This window comes from Dendrobates tinctorius, unplaced genomic scaffold (assembly GCF_039654945.1).
Source record: "Dendrobates tinctorius isolate UK_male_01 unplaced genomic scaffold, ASM3965494v1 ptg000308l, whole genome shotgun sequence".
Classification (NCBI taxonomy): domain Eukaryota; kingdom Metazoa; phylum Chordata; class Amphibia; order Anura; family Dendrobatidae; genus Dendrobates; species Dendrobates tinctorius.
In genome coordinates this window covers 655,636-678,136 of record NW_027361975.1, presented here as the reverse complement: position 1 = coordinate 678,136, position 22,501 = coordinate 655,636, and the positions used below count along the sequence as shown (strand labels likewise).

At 43.0% G+C, this 22,501-nt stretch overlaps 1 protein-coding gene across 1 annotated transcript in view; it reads right to left on the bottom strand.

The window, feature by feature from the left end:
• The window catches only part of LOC141073601 (uncharacterized), a 159,839-nt gene that overhangs the window by 116,208 nt on the left and 21,130 nt on the right, over window positions 1–22,501 (bottom strand). The window contains exons 2-3 of the mRNA XM_073560893.1: window positions 12,334–12,446; window positions 12,066–12,227 (exon numbers count right to left, since the gene is read on the bottom strand). Of these exons, the coding sequence (XP_073416994.1) occupies window positions 12,066–12,227; window positions 12,334–12,411 (240 nt within the window). The 5' untranslated portion in view covers window positions 12,412–12,446. The remainder of the gene's footprint in view (window positions 1–12,065; window positions 12,228–12,333; window positions 12,447–22,501) is intronic.

Genomic DNA, 22,501 nt, shown 5'->3' with positions numbered 1-22,501 from the left:
AATGGATTTGTTTAGGCATCCTGGCACGTGTAGTGCAATTAATACACAGCACAACCTGCTGGCAGTCCATAAACTCACTGGTTTCTACCACACAACGGTCTTATTATGGCTTATATACAGTCAATCAGCACCTTCATTACAGGCAGAACAAACCCAACAACATTTACATCCTCATTGTTCCTGGTATTGGATAATTAGGGGATGGTCCACTAATTGCCAAACATTATTGAAGGGTCCCAGCTTACTTGCCCTCTGGACCTGCCCCGTTTCTCCGCCACTGATCGCCTGCAGCATCCTCATTTGTCCGGGCAAGAGAAACATTGTGTTTTTGGGTCAGACAAGATGTGAAGGCTGCAGACGATCAGTGACTGAATGACTGCAGTGGACCCATGACACCCACAGGAGCTAATCAGTGGCGACATATTGATTACAGAGGACACTTGCTACTCCTGCCGGATGTTGATGCCGGGAGACAGAGGCCCCGAATCAGCAATATCGGCCTTGTTCACACTGAGATTGTTGAGGTGGCTTGTCAGAGTAAGACACTCCTGATTCACGCCTCTTCATGAATCAGAAGCGGACAAATGGTGTGCATCTCAGTGTGAGCATCACCACAAACTGTACTCCAGTCCAGGCTGGAGTAAAATTTAAGGCATAGCGAATGCCGCCACTTGTCATAAACTTGACGAATAGCTGTTACAGGCAGTTGATGACTGAATACCACAGTCATCTGCCAGGAAAAATGTGGGCTTGGCTTGTGAGCCCGCATCAAAATCTGGGAACGGACATATGAGGTAACTATAGGTCATATGTCGGTAAGGGGGTGAACCCAAGTGCAGAAATTAAGACAATTAAAACGTCACATGTCTACAGGGAAAATATCAGCTTCACCAACTATACAATAGGCAACAGATCAGTGCCCCATTATACCAGTACTCGTATAGTAAAGGATAGGTCTCACCCAAATACCACAGTATTGTAACACGGTCCAGGGAGTGACCAAGTACCTTTTGTAGGCTAAAGTCGGAGTCACGCTGCCATATAACATGAGTGCGAGTCTGCAGCCAGATAAATTTTTCTTTAAAATGCTCTGGGGAAATATAACTGGTTTATAAATCAAATTTACTATTACTTAAAGGGGTTTTCCCTACAAACAAAGTATATTTTAAGTAATAGACCTTGAATAATAAGTTCCACAAAGAAAAAAAAAAATCTTTTTTGTGAGGTAAAACATTTCCCTGCCTGTTTTTAAGCAATGTTTCTCCACAGTTCCAGGGAATCTGATTTTTGGGAGGCAGAATGAACAAAATACAATAATTCAGGAATTTTTTTTATGTCGTTCTGTGTGTGGTAAAATGCAGTTTTATCCTTCGGGTCAGTACGATTACAGCAATACCCAATTTATTTTTTTTTATGTTTTGGCGCTTTTAGACAATAAAAACTATTTTATAGAAAAAAATATTTTTGCATCGCTTTATTATGAGAGCTATAACTTTTTTATTTTTCCACTTATGGAGCTGCATGGCAGCTTGTTTTTTGCAGGACAAGATGACGTTTTCAACGGTACCATGTTTATTTATATGTGCCTTTTTGATTGCATTTTATTCCACTTTTTGTTCAATGGTATGCTAAAGCATAGTTTGTTTGTTTTTTTTACAGTGTTCTCCAAAGCAGTTAACTAGGGACCGTTTTATTGGTCGGGTCGTTCTGAACACAGTGATACCAAATGTGTACTTTTTTATTGGCTAGAGACATACATACGCACCTTTTTTTTCATAAAAATATTTATTCATGGGTACACTACAATATATTTTGATTTTTTTTTTTTTTTTTTACTTTGTCCCACTATGGAACTATCATATTTTTGCAGGCTGATCGCTTGTATAGCATGGGGATGCGGGAGCATCCCTATGCTATGCAAACTGTCAGCATTGCACTGACAAAGTTGATTTATCATGCACTCAGTATGATCAAGCAACTTTGCTAGCTCTGGTAATGTGGATGTCGTCAACACGACATCGGGTCACCTCTAAAACAAGGGCAGAAGGGCTTTCTTCCATCTGACTGCCCCCGAAATACTGCGATCGAGTTCGATCGCAGTATTTAGTGGGTTAAAATACCGGGAGCAGTGCAGGACCGCTCCTGGCATTGAGTGCCAGGTGTCAGCTGTCAGAATCAGCTGACAACCGGCGGCAATCAAACGTGCACATCCTCTGTGTGCGCAAAATTATCAGGACGTATCCATAGATCCCATGTCAATAAGTTCCAGGTCACTGGGATGTATGGATACATCTCGGGTGGTAATGGGGTTAAAAGATCTATTGATTAAAATTAACTTTGTTCATGGGAAAACTACTTTAACCAAAAGAACTGGAGTACAAGTTGGTAGGCAAGCAAAATATATGAGAATGTTTACAATGGCCATAACCAGACAAAACCTAAGGCAGAAATAAAATGAACATATACACTGTTGTAGGTAAATAAGTAAAAGCAATAGGGTTTAACCCCTTAGCAAACGCTGAGACGCATTAAAAATCACAACTGCTAAGGATAGTTATTCCCTCATCTCCGTTTTAAAACAGTGATCGGAATAAGGTTGTAGCGCCCCACAGAGTCGGAAAATCTCCAGGGTCTTGGCTTCCGGGGTAGCGGAGACACCAGAGAACATGATCAGCACCACATTTTCCAGTGCCCAATCATGTGATAGCCGTTATTCACTGAATAATGGCGATCACAAAGAAAAAAACAAAGTGTTGTGCCCACTGATGAGGGAGAACTAGGGAGAGGGAGAGAGAATCCTGGTACTTCCACCATCCCCTAGCCTACCTGATCTGTCCCCTCTATTTTTTTTTCCATTCTTTGCAGTTGGGGTTAGGGATAAAATTGAGGGGTTTTTTTTTAAAAGGGAAAAAAAAAAAAAAAAAAAAAAAAAGATATGACAGCTAGTGATGAGCGCAGTTTGCATTGGGTATGGATCCCAACATGTCTTTTTTTTTTAGTGTTTAACAGCCGCAAAACATGCGGAGCAGGGATTAGAGCATGTCACTCGAGCACCTGTGATATTCGGTGCATACCTGAGCACCCAATGCAAATTCGAGTAGCGAGCACTTGCGCTCATCACTAAAGACAACATATTCAATATGACAACCTAATGTTATCAAATTCTGTGCCGTACCTGTGGGTTCAAAATGTGCACTATACCCCTAGATAAAATCCTTGAGAGGTGTAGTTTCCGAAATGGGGTCACTTGTGGGGGGTTTCCACTGTTCCACTTCCAAACATGACATGGCATCCACTAATTTTTACAGCAAGTTTTACAATCAAAAAGTCAAAAGGCGCTCCTTCCCTTCTGAGCCCTGCCATACGCCCAAACAGTAGATCTTGACTTCCCTTGATGAAGCTACATGGGCTCTTCCACATCCACAGAACTCTGTCAACTTCCATACTAGCCTACCAGTGATTACTTTCATGTGGATTTAGTATCCAGGACATCTACCTCATGCACTAAGGCTATGTGCACATGTATTTTTTGGAGCTACAGATTTCCCCCCTGTGGATTTGTAGAAATCCGCAGGTAAATTTCAGGTCAAAAGACCTCTGGTTTACCTGCGGATTAGGCTGCGGTTTTGCCCTGCAGTTTATCACCTCTACAATGGAGGAGATGGTAAACTGCAGCAGAATCCGCAGAAAAGAAGTGACATGTCATTTCTTTCTGCGGATTTGAAACCGCAGCAAAACCGCGCGGAAAATTCCGCAGCATGTGCACAGCGGTTTCCATTTTACATAGGGTAAAATGGTACTGTACAATGCAGCAGATTCTGCTGCGGACCCGCAGGGCCAGAAACGCTGCGGATCCGCAGCAAAATCCGCAACGTGTGCACATAGCCTAAGGCACCTTAATCATCGGCACTTCGTATTGGGAATACAAGGTGAAAGTCCCCTGTAATCAGCATTTTTACTGATATGCTTCTATATGTGCAAATTACCAGAAGTATATTATAAAAAGGTTATTACTCTTTTTTTCAACCTATGTAACCTCTTCAACCCCGAGCCTGTTTTTGCCTTCCCGATTAGGCCAAATTTTACAATTCTGACCCGGGTCACTTTAACTCTAAAACGAGTCAACGAATCCCAGTGAGTCTGAGATTATTTTTTGTGGCACATTGTACTTTATGTTAGTGCCAAACTCTGATGAAGGTCCTTGTGGACTGAAACATCACACACCTGTACTCTAACTCTTGTATTAAAGGCTACCTTAATCACATCAACTACCTGAGTGCCAAGTTCATCTTTAGGCCGGGTACTGTGATGCGGGAAACTCACACGAGTTTCTTGTATCAACACCTGGCGCTGCCGCCGGCACTCAGGACCAGAGCTGCGGCTGCATGTGCTTTTATGCAGCCGCACGCTCCGGTCTGAGTGCCGGCGGCAGCGCCAGGTGTTGATGCGAGAGACTCGTGCGAGTTTCTCACATCACACACGGTAGTGTGATCCTGGCCTTAGCCACATAACATTATGCGACTCGGCTGCCCGACTAATCCACCTCTCTCCTCGCTACTCCCCTGTCTCTCCCCTCTGCAAATCCCTCCACTGGCTAGCAATTCACCAACGAATCCAGTTCAAACTACTAACACTGACCTACAAAGCCATCCACAACCTGTCCCCTCCCTATATCTCTGAACTAATCTCCCAATATCTTCCCTCATGTACTCTTCGATCCTCCTACTCTCCTCCACACTTATTCGTTCCTCACACAACCGCCTCCAAGATTTCTCCCTAATATCCCCTATCCTCTGGAATTCCATGCCTCAACAAGTCCGATTATCCACCACCCTTGGATCCTTCAAACGGAACCTGAAAACCCAACTTTCAGGAAAGCTTACAGCCTGCAATAACCATTCTGCCACCTCACCACCGCCTGAGCCGCCGCCTCAAAACCACCAGAGCTGCTGCACCCCCAACCTTCTGTCTCTTCCCCACTATACAATGTAAGTCCGCAAGGACAGGGTCCTATCTCCTCTGTACCAGTCTGTCATTGTAAATTTGTCTACGGTTAACGATATTTATAACTTTGTATGTAACTCCTTTCTCATGTACAGCACCATGGAATTAATGGAGCTATACAAATAATAATAATAATAATGGAAGGAGCGCTACTTGACTCTTAGAGAACAAGTCATCATAGAATAGTTTGCAGACTCCAAATACAGAGTCCCTAATTGCATAAGGAGCAGAATCCTTAAGTGACCCTATTTTGGAAATTACACCCCTCTAGGAATTTGTCTACAGGTGCAATGGCGATTTTGACTACATGGGTGCTTGCCACAAACAAGCAGCAGTGAATTGTAGGGCCCATATATTCTGCCTAGCTTATGCTTTGGGAGATATGGACGCTGTAAAATAAGCGGGCTCTCATCGCTACAGAAATGCCAAACATGGATGCTAACTAAAATTTAGGCACACTGAGGCCGAGAAGGGAGGGGGGCATTTCGATTTGGGAGAGCACAATTTGCTGAATTTCTTTTGGGGGGCCATTTCACTTTTCCAGAGCCTTTTTTGCAACCAGTAACATGGAAGCCCCTATATTTCCATTGACAGATGACAGACCTTAATGTGGACTTGTTTTTTCGGTGGATAGAGTTGAAGCTTTTATTAGGAACATTTTTTTATATAACATTCTGGATCACATTTATCCTGCGTTCTACGCTGAGCCCTTACATCAGGGTTTCCATCTAAATCTTCGAATGACGTAAATCAGATAAAACTCCTGATTGATTCATTCACTATAATGAGGCAGCAGAGTTACTCTGTACTCTGTCTCTGAAGTGAACATATCATTGGACACCCAACCCCCTGCTCTCTTTCCCGGATGCACTTTGGAATGCCCGCTCCATATGCAATAACCTCCATGTGATTCATGACCTCTTTCTTTCTCACAACCTTGCCTTCCTCGGCCTCACAGAAACATGGCTGGCACCCTCTGATACCGCCTCCCCTGCCGCGCTGTGTTACGGCAGCCTCCACTTTACCCACACACCTCGCCCTGGCAACAGACACGGTGGAGGAGTGGGTCTTCTCCTTTCTTCCAACTGCACCTTCAACCCAATCCCACCTCTTCCCTCCCTAATCCTCCCCTCTTTCGAAGTCCACTCTGTCTGCATCTACTCTCCCTCCAACTTCCAAGTGGCCGTCATATACCGACCTCCAGGCCCGACCACTGCCTTCATTGACCAATTCTCGACCTGGCTTCTTCATTTTCTTTCAACTGACACCCCCACTATCATCATGGGTGACTTCAACATCCCCACTGATACCCTTCAGTCAGCAGCCTCCAAACTCCTGTCCCTTACTTCATCCTTTGGACTTACTCAGTGGTCATCCTCAGCCACCCACACAGATGGACACACATTAGACCTGGTCTTCACCGTCTCTGCTCTCTTTCTAACTTCACCAACTCCCCTCTCCCTCACCTGGCACCCATGTCCAGCAACACGCACACCCCCGCAGAAACCTTGAACACCTAGTCATCCACGCGCTCTCTGACTCTATTCTACCACTGGCATCCATATCCTCACTCCATGACACAGACAGTTCCACTGCCTTCTACAATGCCACTCTCGCATCAGCTATTGACATGGTTGCCCCTCTGGTTCATGGCAGAATGCGACATATCAACAGACAACCCTGGCACAATAACACCACTAAAAAGCTCCGGCAAGTGTCCAGGATTGCAGAGCGGCGCTGCAAGAAAACAAATTCGCAAAATGACTTCACCACATTCAAACAGGCAACAGTCGATTTCAAATCTGCCCTCACCTCTGCTAAACAGGCCTACTTCACAACCCTCGTATCTTCCCTATCTTACAACCCCAAACAGTTATTCAAAACTTTTAACTCCCTCATCTCTGCCGAGGACTTTGCCACACACTTCAAAAACAAGATTGACCAAACAAGACAAGTCTACATCACTCAACCACCACAACCCCTTTGTATACCAGACCAATACCCAAACCCCATAACCTCACTCTCCAACATCACTGAAGGGGAGCTTAAATCGCCTCTTCTCCAAATCGCACCTCCCAACCTGTGCACTTGACCCCATCCCATCCCACCTCCTCCCCAACCTCACCACCTCACTTATCCCATCCCTAACCCACCTCTTCAACCTATCACTAACGTCTGGTACCTTCCCTTCTGCTTTCAAGCATGCCACAATCACGCCTATCCTTAAAAAGCCAACCCTCGACCCAACCGCTATGTCCAGCTATCGCCCAATATCATTGCTTCCATTCGCTTCCAAACTCCTGGAACAGCATGTCCACGCTGAACTTTCCTCCCACCTATCATCTAACTTGCTCTTTGACAATCTACAATCTGGTTTCCGCCCCCATCACTCCACTGAGACAGCCCTGACCAAAATTACTAACGACCTACTCACAGCAAAATCAAATGGACAATACTCTATACTCCTGCTTCTAGACCTGTCCGCTGCATTTGACACAGTTGACCACTGCCTCCTACTACAGATCCTCTCCTCCTTTGGCATCAAAGGCCTTGCCCTATCCTGGATCTCCTCATACCTTTCCACCCGTACATTCAGCGTCTCCCACTCCCACACCACCTCCTCATCCCACCCTCTCTCTGTTGGAGTCCCCCAAGGCTCTGTTTTAGGACCCCTACTCTTCTCAATCTATACACTTGGTCTGGGGAAACTCAAAGTCCCATGGATTCCACTACCACCTTTATGCTGATGACACTCAGATCTACCTCTCTGGCCCAGACATCACCTCTCTGCTGTCCAGAATCCCAGAGTGTCTTTCAGCCATATCCTCCTTCTTCTCCTCTCGCTTCCTCAAACTCAATGTAGACAAATCTGAACTCATCATCTTTCCGCCATCTCACAGATCTTCTTTACCCGACCTAGCTATAACAATTAATGACATCACACTTTCCCCAGTACCAGAAGTCCGCTGCCTCGGAGTAACCTTTGACTCTGCCCTGTCCTTCAAACCGCACATCCAAGCTCTTTCAACCTCCTGTCGCCTCCAGCTCAAAAACATTTCCAGAATCCGTCCTTTGCTCAACCCTCAATCTACTAAAATGCTTGTGCATGCCCTTATCACCTCCCGCCTCTACTACTGCAACATCCTTTTCTGTGGTCTCCCTGCTAACACCCTCGCACCTCTCCAGTCCATCCTTAACTCTGCCGCCCGACTAATTAATCTCTCTCCTCGCTACTCCTCCGCTTCTCCCCTCTGCAAATCTCTTCACTGGCTCCCATTCCCTCAGCGTATCCAGTTCAAATTACTAATTCTGACCTACAAGGCCATCTATAACCTGTCTCCCCCATATGTCTCTGAACTAATCTCCCGATACCTTCCCTCACGTAATCTCCGGTCCTCCCAAGACCTCCTTCTCTCCTCCACACTTAATCGCTCCTCACCCAACCGCCTCCAAGACTTCTCCCGAATAGCCACTATTCTCTGGAATTCTTTGCCCCAACAAGTCGGACTATCAACCACATTTGGATCCTTCAGATGGAACCTGAAAACCCACCTCTTCAAGAAAGCCTACAGCCTGCAATGACCCCGCTACCTCCTTCTCTCTCACCACTACCGGTGTTATCACCTCAACCAACACCGGAACTGCTGCAACCCACCAACCTACTGTCTCCTTCCCCACCATCCTGTAGCATGTAAGCCCGAAAGGGCAGGGTCCTCTCTTCACTCTGTATCAGTCTGTCATTGTTAGTTTGTTTACTGTAAGTGATATCTGTAATTTGTATGTAACCCCTTCTCATGTACAGCACCATGGAATCAATGGTGCTATATAAATAAATAATAATAATTGGTGCAACCTGTGCAGCTGCACAGGAGCCCAAGAGATGAGGGGACACATTTCTACCCACAAGGCAGGTGCAATCTTGCATTTTAGTAGCTCTTGTGCTGCATAGAGCCCATATGTTGTTCTTGCACAGGGCCCCTTTTCTGTCTGTGTCCACCAGTTCTCCGTCAGGACTCTGTTCATTGGTGTCCTTTTCGGAAGCGCACAAAAACTGTGTCCGAAAGCACTTTTAAGCACACTTAAAAGACGGACAAGGCCGGATCACAAGTCAGACGGCGTCCATAGGGTCTTCAACTGCCTCATCATAGGGAATCTTCCGCCAGGGGTTCCATCGGAATCACGTATTTCAGAGATTTACACAGAAACTCTGTTATAAGTGTTCAACGTAAGGTGCAGGATAAATTTGAGCCGAATCTTACTGCGATGTTTGCAAAGCATAATTAACAAATCAATAGTAGGTTAAGACTTGGTTTTATTTTTTTACGCCATTTCTCATGCGGCATAAGTGATTTGATTACTTTATTATCCGGGTCTGTGCAATTACAGTGATACCAAATTTAGATTGTTTGGTGCTAATAAAAAAGACCTTTTTTTTCAAAAACAGTTTTGCATTGCCATATTTGAGAGCTATAATTTTTCTATGAAGAAAAAATTCAAGAGTTAGCACAAATATAAAATCTTCAATCCTTTATTAGAACATGAAAAAATATTGGTGGTAGATGGAATTATGAGACAAGTTTCAAGAAAGTCATAATTCACCGCACACTATAGTAGATTGTTTGCAAAAACTGGTAATAATTTATTACAAAAGAAAAAAAAAATTCAGGGAACAGGGTAGTGCCAACAATATTGTGATTTCTCAAATGTTACAAACACCCTACGTTTCGACCCTTCCAGGTCTTAGTCATTGGGTTGCTTGGTTTCAAGTATAAAGAAAATGCAAGGCAAGTCTAAAGAAGTGAGGTCCCAGAGAAAGTCCACAAACACTAACCTAGGTGGCCGTCGGGGTTGTAGAGGACCTTAATGTGCAGAGATGTCATGCGGCACTCTTGCGCCTTGCTGGCGATGGCAGTATTTTATGCTGTGTATTATAGAAAAAAATGCTCAAGTAACCAATTTTACGTAATACGTGCAGAAAATCTGCAACATGAAAAACTCACCAAAAGATCATCATAGGAAAGTAGTCTCTGTCAGCACAGGATGACTGTTCAAACCAAGCACAGGCGCACAGTACTTTACGGAACCAATCATTTATATACACCTAACTACCTGCTTGGTTTCCCTTTAAATGCCACTGTCAATCACTAAATCGTGATTATGGGGAGCTGATGTGTACCATGGTATCCAAGGTGCTGCTGGAGGTCCCTTTAAGGGTGCTTTCATATTGCGTTTTGTGTCCCCATCGAGGCATACATTCGAAATCCCCCTCAAAATGGGGTCTGCACGCATGCACCAATAGCACCACAGACTGCAATGGTGATGGCAGAATGAACGTGCGCTCTGCCGTGCATCACTTTCGGAAGTGTGCACCTACAGGAGGCAGCCAGACGTAGTAGACTGGCGCTGTCAGCTTCATCTGCCTAGGGCACAAATCTACCTTGTCCCGGCCCTGAACCACGACAAAACATTTCAAACAAGTAGTAACCAAACATAAGACGGCAAATGGAGCACAGGTGTGAAATAACTGTTAAGTATAGAACGCTATAGCAAACATAGAAACACATTTATATTAATATTATATCATCAGGGTACAGGTATAACATTGTACAGTAGGAACCATTAATAAATTGATATAGAAACATAATATCAGTCCTGAAACTTATTTCCCACAGTTCCTTGGTATCTAACTGAATTATCCAAAAAGCTTCCCTGAGCACCAGCTTTCTCCTAAAATTACCTCTCCTAGCAGGACAATTAACCTTCTCAACTCCAAAGAAAGTAAAATCTTTAATATTTCCTTCATGTGCTTGCAAAAAGGGTTTGGAAACTCCTGAATACGTTTTATTTGTATTGGTTATATTCTGTAAATATTCTGAAATTGTCCTTTTTAGTTTTCGGATTGTACAGCCTATACATTGCATGTTTAACAATGCACACAATACACAACATAAGAACAGGCATGTATCTGGGGACAATTCTTTTCTTTTCATGAAAGAAACAGAGGGAGAACGAGCGAGAAAGCGAGAACGAGCAAGCGAGGGAGAGAGAAAGTGCGAGAGAAAGCCGTAAGCACATGTGAGTGGGATAAAGGGGCCTGCAGCATTGAGGTAAATTTTAACAAAACCGACACCATGGGTAAATACAGTAACCATGCTCATAAGTAGAGCAAGAGTAACTTCCTAAACAGTTGAAAACTACAAAAATAAAGGAGCATAATACCCTCAATAATAATACAAATGAAGATAGAAAATGTGTATATTTTATTGCACAATCAATGACATACATAAAAAACAAAACATAAAAAATTAATCAAAGTAGTACCAAAAAATGGAGTATAGGTGAGAATAAAAAAAAATCTGGACTAGATCACATTGCACAAAAGTTACAAGCACCAAACCCTAAGCAGTCCACAATAATGTATGCATAATACATTTTCTAAAGTGGATCACACCGGCGCATAAACAGCAAGGTCAAACACCAGTATGAATGCCAAGCGTCGGTGAGATACCACAATGGATAAATAAGTAATCCTTTAAAAAAGGTTGTTAAAGCCACAAGCAAAAATTACCATATAATCAATAGGGCCATTCAAAAGGATAGCAAGTGGACATTATAGGGAAAGAGAAGGAAAAAAGCTGCTACTCCCTTACTAAAGTGCGGGACATAGTGCAGGCAAAATACATAATATATAAAGGTGCTTACCCAAGTGGGTGAATGTGCGCAGTGATCAGCCAGGACCGTGCCCCAACGCACGTTTCGCTCACTGGGCTTCCTCGAGGGGCAATAGGGAAGTAATATTGTGTACCTGCAGGGGCCTGCAGCATTGAGGTAAAGCAGGATGCTTTGAGAGAAGTACGGTAACTTTAGCAAATAAAAATAGGACCATACAATCACCTATGTGAAGCTGGATGCACAAAGAGATATACGAAGATGAAAAACAGAGAGAAACAAGAAATAATGCTTATGTTGGGCCTGGCCTGTATAATAATTTTGAGTTTACTATACTTTGTGAAAAAATAATGCGATTGTGGGAATAATCTTTTAACTCCAGCAGCGCTCACCTCTCCAGTCAGCAGCTCAGTAATCAACTTGGTGAGTCCCAGGATCTTCTCATATAGATTTGTCTCATGTATCAGTGCGTGAGGTGGCGACACCGTGATAGGTCCCTGGTTCCAGATCAATGTTTCACGCTCTTCTGCCACTTTCTTTATTACTAGATGATCCTGGCCAAGAAGACAGTGATTCCATGTTATTACCTATTAAGTAATGTCATGACTTTATTAACAAATAGAAGAGATAACAAGCAACATGATTTCCAGAACCCCTCACCTCTCCCGTCAGCAGGTAGATTATCTCTAGGGTGAGGTTTAATATTCTCTCAGTCATGTGTCTTCTGTCCTTCTCCATCCTCAATAGGTCAGTCAGGATAGAAACATTTTTTGCTAAGGAAACCCCCAGAAGAATAAGTCAAACACCATTTAATTAAAAGAAAATCATATCTGAAGTGTGTATGAGAGTAAATGTTCGACAGACAGACTCCGCCATCAGTATTCTTTCAATATCAGAAATTGCAAGATACAGGTGACTTTTTAATAACGCTTCAGATCTGTAGCATCTTGCATCATACAGTGCTGTGCAAATTAATTGGGACAAAGCATTTTTTTAAGTAAAATCATAAGTTGGTTTCCAGTCAGTGATTCAAACCAGTTTTAACTGCTTTGAACAGGCACTCACACCACAGGCACTCACACCACAGGCACTCACACCTGTTCAAAGCAGTTAAAACTGGTTTGAATCACTGACTGGTAACCAACTTATGATTTTACTGAAAAAAATGCTTTGTCCCAATTAATTTGCACAGCACTGTAGATGTATACAATGCCTTAAAGGGAAGATGTCAACCCCCTTATATATATCGCCTATATAAGCATCTAGGTCCTATGACATTCATGCCCATATAGGAGGGCTGATCCTACTGACAGATTCCCTTTAACACCTTTGCCCCGAGCCTGTTTTCACCTTCATGACCAGGCCAATTTTTACAATTCTGACCACTATCCCTTTATGTGGTAATAACTCTGGAACGCATTAATGGATCCCACTGATTCTGAGATTGTTTTTTCGTGACATATTGTACTTATTGTGTACAATTTCTTTGACATGACTTGCATTTATTTATAAAAAAAAAAATTTGCAATTTTGAAACTTAATTTTTACGCCCTTAAATCTGAGAGTGATGTCACACAAAATAGTTAATAACATTTCTCACATGTCTACTTTACAGCAGCACAATTTTGGAAACAATTTTTTTTTGTTAGGAAGTTATAAGGGTTAAAAGTTGACCAGCGATTTCTCATTTTTCCAACAAAATTTAGAAAACCATTTTTTTTGGGACCACCTCACATTTGAAGTGACTTTGGGGTGCCTACATGACAGAAAATACCCAACAGTGACACCATTCTAAAAACTGTACCACTCAAGGTGCTCAAAACCACATTCAAGAAGTTTATTAACCATTCATGTGCTTCACAGGAATTTTTGGAATGTAGAAGGAAAAGGTAAACATTTACTTTTGTTTCACAAAAATTTTCCTTTAGACCTAATTTTTAAAAAATTTTTTTTCCAAGGTTAACAGGAGAAAATGGACCATACAATTTGTTGTGCAATTTCTGAGTACACTGATACCCCATATGTGGGGGAAGTCTACTGTTTGGGTGCAAAGCAGGAAGGGAAGGAGCGCCATTTTCACTTTTTGAATGTAAAATTTGCTGGAATGATTAGCGGACACCATGTCACATTTGGAGAGCCCCTGATGTGCCTAAACAGTGGAAACCCCTCATAACTGACCCTATTTTGGAAACTAGACCCCTTTGGGACCATATCTAGATGTGTACTGAGCACCTTGAATCCCCTAGATGCATCACAGAAGTTTATAACGTTTTTTTCACGGCTTAACAAAAACAACACATTTTTCCCAGAAAAATCTTTTTTAGCTCCAAATTTTGCATTTTCACAAGGGTAACAGGAGAAAATGGATCCCAAAATTTGTTGTGCAATTTCTATTGAGTTAATCGATACCACATATGTGGTCAAAAACTACTTTTGAGGCACAATGCAAAGCTCAGAAGGGAAGTAGCGCTATATTACAGTGCAGATTTTGCTGCACTGGTTAGAGGGGGCCATGTTACATTGGCAGAGCCCCTGAGGTTACAGAACAGCAGAAAACCCCCATAAGTGACCCCATTTTACAAACTAAACCTCTCTATGAATTCATGTCGGGATGCAGTGATTATACTGACACCATAGGTTTGTCACAAACATTTATACCATTGAGCAGTGAAGATATAATAATTTATATTTTTTTAACAACCAAGATTGTGTGTTAGCCCCAAGTTTTTCATTTTAATACTGGAAAATGGGTAAAAATGGCACCAGAATTTATCTCACACTTTCTACTGAAAGTGGCAATATCTCATTTGCCTCCTAGATCGCAGGTTTTCCTAGAATAATTTGCAGATTCCATATAAAGAGCCCCTAAATGCTAGAAGAGCAGAATCCCCCCTCAAGTGACCTCATTTTGGAAATTATCTACAGATGTCGTGATGATTTGGACTCCATGGGTGTTTTCCAGAAGCAACCGGCATTGGATGGTGCTGAGTGAAAATTGCACACTGCTGTTGTAGTGACCAGTACGTTATGCCCAGCCCATGCACCTGTAAATTAGGTGGGCTCTTATTACTACAGACATGCCAAACATGTGGATGACATATGTGGTTTAGGCACACTGGGGCTCAGAAGGGAGGGGGCATTTGGATTTGGGAGTGCAGAAGTCGCAGGATTTCTTTTGGAGGGTGAGAAGCCATTTCACTTTTCCAGACCCTTTGTGCTACCAGTAACATGGAAACCCCCTATCTTTCCGTTAACAGATGATAAACCTGAGTGGGGACTTGCTTTTTTGGTGATTGAGTTGAAGCTTTTATTGGGCACATTTTACATAACATTTATCCGGTGCTATACGCTGACCACTTACATCGGGGGTTCAATCTAAATCTCAGAGTGCCTTGACAGATGAAACCCTCGAGGGATCCATTCACTATAAAGGAGCAGCAGAGTTACTCTGGACTCCATCTGGCGTCTGTTCAGCGGTGTCCTTCTTTTCAGAAGTGCACAAAGCTATGGCCAATGGCACTTCTATGCAATCCTAAAAAGACATTCACCACTGGATCACAGGTCCTATGGCGTCCATAGTGCCTCCATCTGCCTCATCATAGGGAATCTTCCGCCGGGGGTTCTGTCTGAATCACACATTTCAGAGATTTACATGGAAACTCCGGTGGAAGCGCTCAGTGCAGAGCACAGGATAAATGTGCACCGAGCCTTATTGCAATCTTTGGGAGGCAGAATGAACAAGTCAGCAGCATGTGAAGAATTGGTTTTAGCTATTTTTTACGCCATTTCTCGTGCGGTATAAGTGATTAGGCGACTTTATTCTTCGGGTCGGTGCGATTACAGCGATACCAGATTCATATCGCGTTTTTATGTTTGGCTGCTGTCACACACTAAAAGATGCTTTTTATTGCGAAAACTAGTTTTTGCATCACCATATTTTGAGGGCTATAATTTTTCCATATTACGGCCAACAGTCATGTGAGGTCTTGTTTTTTTGCGGGACGAGCTGCCGTTTTTATTGGTACCATTTTCGGGCACATTACTTTTTTTGATCACTTTCAATTCTTATCTTTGGGAGACAGAATGTACAAAAACCAGCAATTCAGGAATTGCTTTTTGTTTTATTTATACCGTTCAGCGTCTGATAAAATTGATAAGGCAGTTTTATTCTTCATGTCAGTATGATTACAGCGATACCCAATTTATATCTTTATGTTTTGGTGCTTTTATATAATAAAATGCTCAGCTACTTACTGGTAGCGGTGTTTTTCAGGAGCCCATGACAGCACCACGAGAGAGGGGATCCGCCCTTCGGGGACAGGAAACCTACAGACATAAAAAGGGCTGCCCTCTCTCCCGCTTCAGTTGGATTACAGAGCATGAGAGGACCTCAGAATATACAGAATGGGAGGAATAGGCCTAAGCAACAGCACATGTGAAAAAGACTTGGGTATACTAATCAGGGCTGTGGAGTCGGTAAGCCACAGTTGCGACTCCGACTCCTGGATTTTATCAGGCTCCGACTCCGGCTCCGACTTCTTCATAAATGGCCAATTCATAACAAATTTACTGTTGTAAAATATTAAACATCGTGCTTATTCAGTTTCTCACCATCATATAAGTAATCAGACCACTTAGAGCAAAAACTACATTTATTAGAATACAATTAGAATATAGCAAATAACTTTTATAAACTTTTCTAAACTGTAAGTAAATATGCAATAAACACTTTTATGCAGTTAATAAGAAGAAATCTATAAATTTGTCCTCAGAAAAAGTATTGCCTCTGTCAGATCCTCCTTCATGGATGCCCTCAAATCTGATCTAATTATTTTGAGAGCAGAGAACAACCTCTCTACACTAACTTGTGTTGGTGGCAAAGCAGTAACCACTCGGGCAACATCTCTGACAATGTCAGGATACAGAGGAATCGCTTGTTGCACTGTTATTTTTGATGAACGGTCAAATTTCTCAATTTCTTTTAGTGCACATGAAAAATTCTGCTGAAATGTACTGGCTGTGTTCCTTGATGGGGATGACTCTACTTCTATGCGGGAACGCTTTGCACGGTCCTTGTGATCCAAATATTTTTCGAAATTAAATTCTTCATCAGTTGATGATGAGGGTGAAGATGTGGCAGGACGACCAAATTCTTCTTGTTCCTCCTGACTGTTCTGCAACCCTTTCATCCTTACTGCTATTTCAAACAAAGCTTCTTTTCCTTTACTTAGCTGTTGATCATCTAGAAGAGTCCGATGCATTGGGTCTACATAAACAGCTGCCAAAAGAATGTTATTTTGTAATAGTAGCTCCTCTCTCCGTTTCATTGATGTAGCAATGCCACTTGCAATTAACCCTCCTCTTTGGGACAGGCGAAACATCAGGTTCTTCCACTCCTTTAAGAAAATACCTGGAGTTAAGTCCTCTGCTTGTAATTTTTTAGTCACTGTAAATGGGTGCTCTAGCAAATTTTCCAGCTCAGTCACCTGATTCCACTGACTTTCATTTAGCGTCAGTTGAGGGTTAGCCATGTCTACAAGAAAGGTTTTCAGTTCAACCAAGCGCGGAATCATTAAGTAAGTACTGCCCCATCGTGTGGCTTGATCAATAATTGCCCCTTTTCCAGCACGTCTCTTCAAAATTGAGTCAACTTTAGGGGTTCTGGCAACAGTAGCCAATTTTCTCACCTTGCCAATCAATGCAGCAGCATGTCCTTCTTGCAGACTGTCTCTTATAGCCAGCTGTAGCGTATGCACAACACAGCGCATGTGATGAATGAAAGAACATATTGACACAGTTTCAACAAGATCATCTAAACTATCATGTTGCTGTTCATCTGAAGCAACTTCAGTTTGCTCCTCAGTTACAATACTGTGTTCCTCTATTTCAAACATTTCTGTGTCTGTGGACCCAGAATGTTCTTCTAGCTGCTGGTCACCATCATTACTCTCATTCATTAGCTTAATAGTACTTATCATATTTGAAGCATTGTCAGTTACGACAGAAAGAACTTGCTCTTTTTTAAGTTCATAGTCTTGCAGAACCTTTTCCACCAAGACCTGGAGAAACTCACTGGTGTGATGAGCTTTGGTGTCTTTTACTGCCAATGTCTTGGTAACTATTTCATTTTTGTCACAAACAAATCGGACATTGATGGCAAAATAGTTCACTCTGTGACGTGTGCAGGCATCCATTTTAGGAAACAGAAAACGTCCCTTGAGAGTTTTTTTAAGTTCTTCCTTTTGTTTAAAAGCTTCTTCGATTACTAATTTTCTAATACTCTCTCTCTCCAGAGAAACACCAAGCTTGCGGGCCATTTCCCCATTCAGACACATAAAAGCTGGTCGTGAAAATAATGAAATAGGCACACTATCCTTTACAACAAGCTCTATGATCTGTTTTTTAAATGTATCTACTGTCATTGTCACAGTAACTTTGTCACTGACAAAATATCTTGCAACTGATGGCTGCAAAGTTCTCTGCTCCTTTGTTTGGCTGGAAGAGCTGGGCACTGGTTCATTGGTTTGGATGCAGTCTTTCTCATCCACTGCTTTCAGTACTTCTGGATGAAAGCGCTGTAAATGTCTTTTTAGATTAGAAGCTCTGGTAGGAGCATTTTTATCTTTGCCTGAATATGCACTCATCTTGGCTTCACAGCATTTGTTTTCGTCTGGATCATTTGTCATACACTGACAGACATAATGTTTTCTATCTTGAGTGATGGTGAAATGTTCAAATACAGCTGATTTAATGTGATGCTTCTTTGACATTCTCAGGTTTTTAATTCTGCATTCACAATCCAAATGACAATTGTTTTTCCTAAAAACAATTGTACAAAATTATTGCCAGGTCGTACAACTGATATAGTGGTCAGTAATACTGTTATTATTCCTCATATACTCACAGTTAACTGATGCAAAGTTTGTTGAAAGGATAATACTTCTTACAGTCTTCCTCTTCTGAGTAGCAGGCAGCTGTGAGATGCTTGGAAGACGCACACCTAGTATGATCTAGTCTAGAGGAGGAGCTTTACTACTAAGAATTTGCAACACATTTTCACTTTCAGTTTCATACATTGTAAGTAGGGGGGTTTGGGCAGCATGAGGTTAACCAAGTATAAGATTAGATAAGGGCAGTGGAGAACAGTGACACACAAGAAGTAAGAAATGTCTATCTCCAGCAGAACTGCTTATCACTGTTGTTCATAGTTTGAAAGAACATATATATTTGAGTAACATTTATAAAATTCATATGAAAGTTCAATTATGAAATATTAATACATTTTTTTTAAAGCTGGAGTCGGTACGTTTCTACCGACTCCGACCAAAACTAACTCCGACTCCACGACTCCGACTCCACAGCCCTGATACTAATAGATCACAGACTGAATATGAGTCAACAGTGTGATGCAGCAGCAAAAAAGGCAAATGCAATTCTAGGATGTATTAACAGAAGCATACAGTCTAGATCACGTGAAGTCATTATTTCCCTCTACTCCTCTTTGGTCAGACCTCATCTGGAATATTGTGTCCAGTTTTGGGCACCACATTTTAAAAAAGACATCAACAAACTGGAGCAAGTTCAGAAAAGAGCAACCAGAATGGTGACCGGTCTGCAAACCCTGTCTTATGAGGAAAGGTTGCAGGATTTGGGATTGTTTAGTTTGCAAAAGAGAAGACTGAGAGGAGACTTAATAGCTGTCTACAAATATCTAAAGGGCTGTCACATTGTAGAAGGATCAACTTTATTCTCATTTGCACAAGGAAAGACTAGAAGCAATGGGATGAAAATGAATTGGAGGAGACACAGATTAGATATTAGAAAAAACTTTTTGACAGTTAGAGTGATCAATGAGTGGAACAAGCTGCCACGAGAAGTGGTGAGTTCTCCTTCAATGGAAGTCTTCAAACAGAGGCTGGACAGACATTTGACTGGGATGATTTAGCGAATCCTGCTTTGAGCAGGGGGTTGGACCAGATGGCCCAGGAGGTCCCTTCCAACTCTACGATTCTATGACTCTATGACTCCCTTGTTAGTAGCAACTTAAATATGTACAGTCAATTACATGTCTCTACTACTGTGACTAATTTTTTAAATAAAGTAAAGGTGCTGACCCAATATGTGAAAGCAGAGGGAGGGAATGTGAAGGTGCTGTCATGGGCTCCTGAAAAACACCGCTACCGGTAAGTAGCTGAGCATTTATTCAGTCGCCATGACAGCACCACGAGAGATTTACAGAGATGAGGAGAGCTCTAGGGAGGGATAGCTGCCTCAAGCACCCTTCTCCCGAACGTGAGGTCGGTGGACCCGCCTAAGTCTAGTCTATAGTGGTTGAAAAAAAAAGTTGATGGAGAGGACCATGTGGCCGCCTTACATATGTCCTCGATGGATACTTCCGACCTCTCTGCCCAGGATGTTGCCATGGCCCGAGTAGAGTGCGCTCTTATGCCTTCCGGAATCTCCAGTCCACCTGCTGTATAAGCAAAAGAGATAGCCTCCCTAATCCACCTAGCTAGGGTGTTCTTGGACACTCTAAGACCTTTCCTAGCTCCCTGGAATGATACAAATAGGGCATTGTCTTTTTTCCATGGCTCCGTGGCTGAAATGTAACTATGGAGACACCGTCTCACATCGAGGAAATGGAGCTTCTGCTCGGTCGGGTTAGAGGGGTTCGGGTAGAAGGATGGGTGGACTATTTCCTGAAGCCTGTGGAATTTTGAGGCGACTTTGGGTAGATATAAGGGGTCTGGTTTTAAGGTGACCCTATCATCTGTGAACTGAGTGTATGGAGGCATCCGAGAGAGGGCCTGCAAGTCGCTAACCCTCCTAGCTGACGTTAGGGCCACCAACAGGGCAGTTTTAAATGATAGGATCTTTATGGGAATGGAATTAATGGGCTCAAAGGGAGGCTCTGTCAGAGCTGATAAAACAAGGCTGAGGTCCCATGGGACCAGCCTGTCTTTAACGATGGGTCTGGATCTTGCTGCTACTTTAATGAATCTTGCCACCCAGTAATTGTTCGCTAAGTTGCAGTTGTAAAAAGCCCCTAGCGCCGAGACCTGGACTCTAAGTGTATTCGTGGCTAGACCCATCTCCAACCCATTTTGAAGGAACTCCAGAATCTGATCAACTCGGATTTTTTGACCGACTTCCGCTCCTGACACTGCTAAAAACCTTTTCCAGACTCTAGCATAGATATCTGTTGTGGAGGCTTTCCTACTTTTTAGGAGGGTATTGACTAGCCTCTGGGAAAAGCCTCTTCCCCTTAACAGCTCCCCCTCAAGCTCCATGCCACTAGATGTAAATTGGAGACTCGTGGGTGATATACTGGACCCTGGGATAGAAGGTCTGGGAGCTCGGGGAGAATCCATGGCTGGGATACAGACATCTTCCTCAGCCAAGGAAACCATGCCCTCCTGGGCCAGAATAGGGCTATCAAGATAACCCTGGCCCTATCCTCTCGGATTTTCCTTAGCACCATCGGAATCAGACCCAGAGGGGGGAAGGCGTATGCTTGTCCGAAGCTCCACTGGACCAGGAAAGCGTCCACCGCGTACGGGTTTTCTCTGGGATCCAGAGAGCAGAACAGAGGGAGTTGACTGTTCCTTCTGCTGGCGAACAAGTCTATCTCTGGAAGCCCCCACCTGTGCACGATCTGTCCGAAGATGGCTTTTTTTAGTGTCCATTCTCCCTGTTTGAGCCTGTTGCGACTTAAGAAGTCGGCTGTTAGATTTTGCTTTCCCTTTATGTGTAGAGCTGTGAGGGATAGGAGGTGAGGAGGTGTAGTTCGGCGATCTGAAAAATACGATTTGCTACATCCATTAAGGGTCTGGACCGTGTTCCCCCCCGGTGGCTAATGTAGGCTACAGTTACCTGGTTGTCTGAGAATACTCTGACGTGTTCGCCCTGTAGGGACACAAGGAAAGCATTCACCGTCCGCTCTACTGCTAGCAACTCTTTAAGGTTAGAGGAGAAACTTTGTTCGGGCGGAGACCATACTCCCTGGACCCAGTTATCCCCCATATGAGCCCCCCAACCACTGGGGCTAGCGTCCGTGGTTAAAATTCGGGAGATTCGGTTTATCCAAGGGACACCCCTACGCAGATTCGAGCCCAGGGACCACCAATGAAGGGACTGAACAGTAACATCAGATAAGGTGACTCTAGCCTCGAGGCAACCCTCCAGCCGATGTGTGTTGTGTAGGATGTCCCACTGTAGGGTTCTTGTGTGGAGTTGTGCCCAGAGTACTGCCGGAATGCATGCCGTAAGAGAGCCTAAAAGTGACATAGCCCCTCTAAGGGTAATTGACGGATTATCCATTACCCTACGTACAGTCATGGCCAAAAGTATTGACACCCCTGCAATTCTGTCAGATAATATTCAGTTTCTTCCTGAAAATGATTGCAAACACAAATTCTTTGGTATTATCTTCAATTAATTTGTCTTAAGTGAAAAAACACAAAAGAGAATGAAGCAAAAAGCAAAACATTGATCATTTCACACAAAACTCCAAAAATGGGCCGGACAAAAGTATTGGCACCCTCAGCCTAATACTTGGTTGCACAACCTTTAGCCGAAATAACTGCGACCAACCGCTTCCGGTAACCAACAATGAGTTTCTTACAATGCTCTGCTGGAATTTTAGACCATTCTTCTTTGGCAAACTGCTCCAGGTCCCTGATATTTGAAGGGTGCCTTCTCCAAACTGCCATTTTTAGATCTCTCCACAGGTGTTCTATGGGATTCAGGTCTGGACTCATTGCTGGCCACCTTAGAAGTCTCCAGTGCTTTCTCTCAAACCATTTTATAGTGCTTTTTGAAGCGTGTT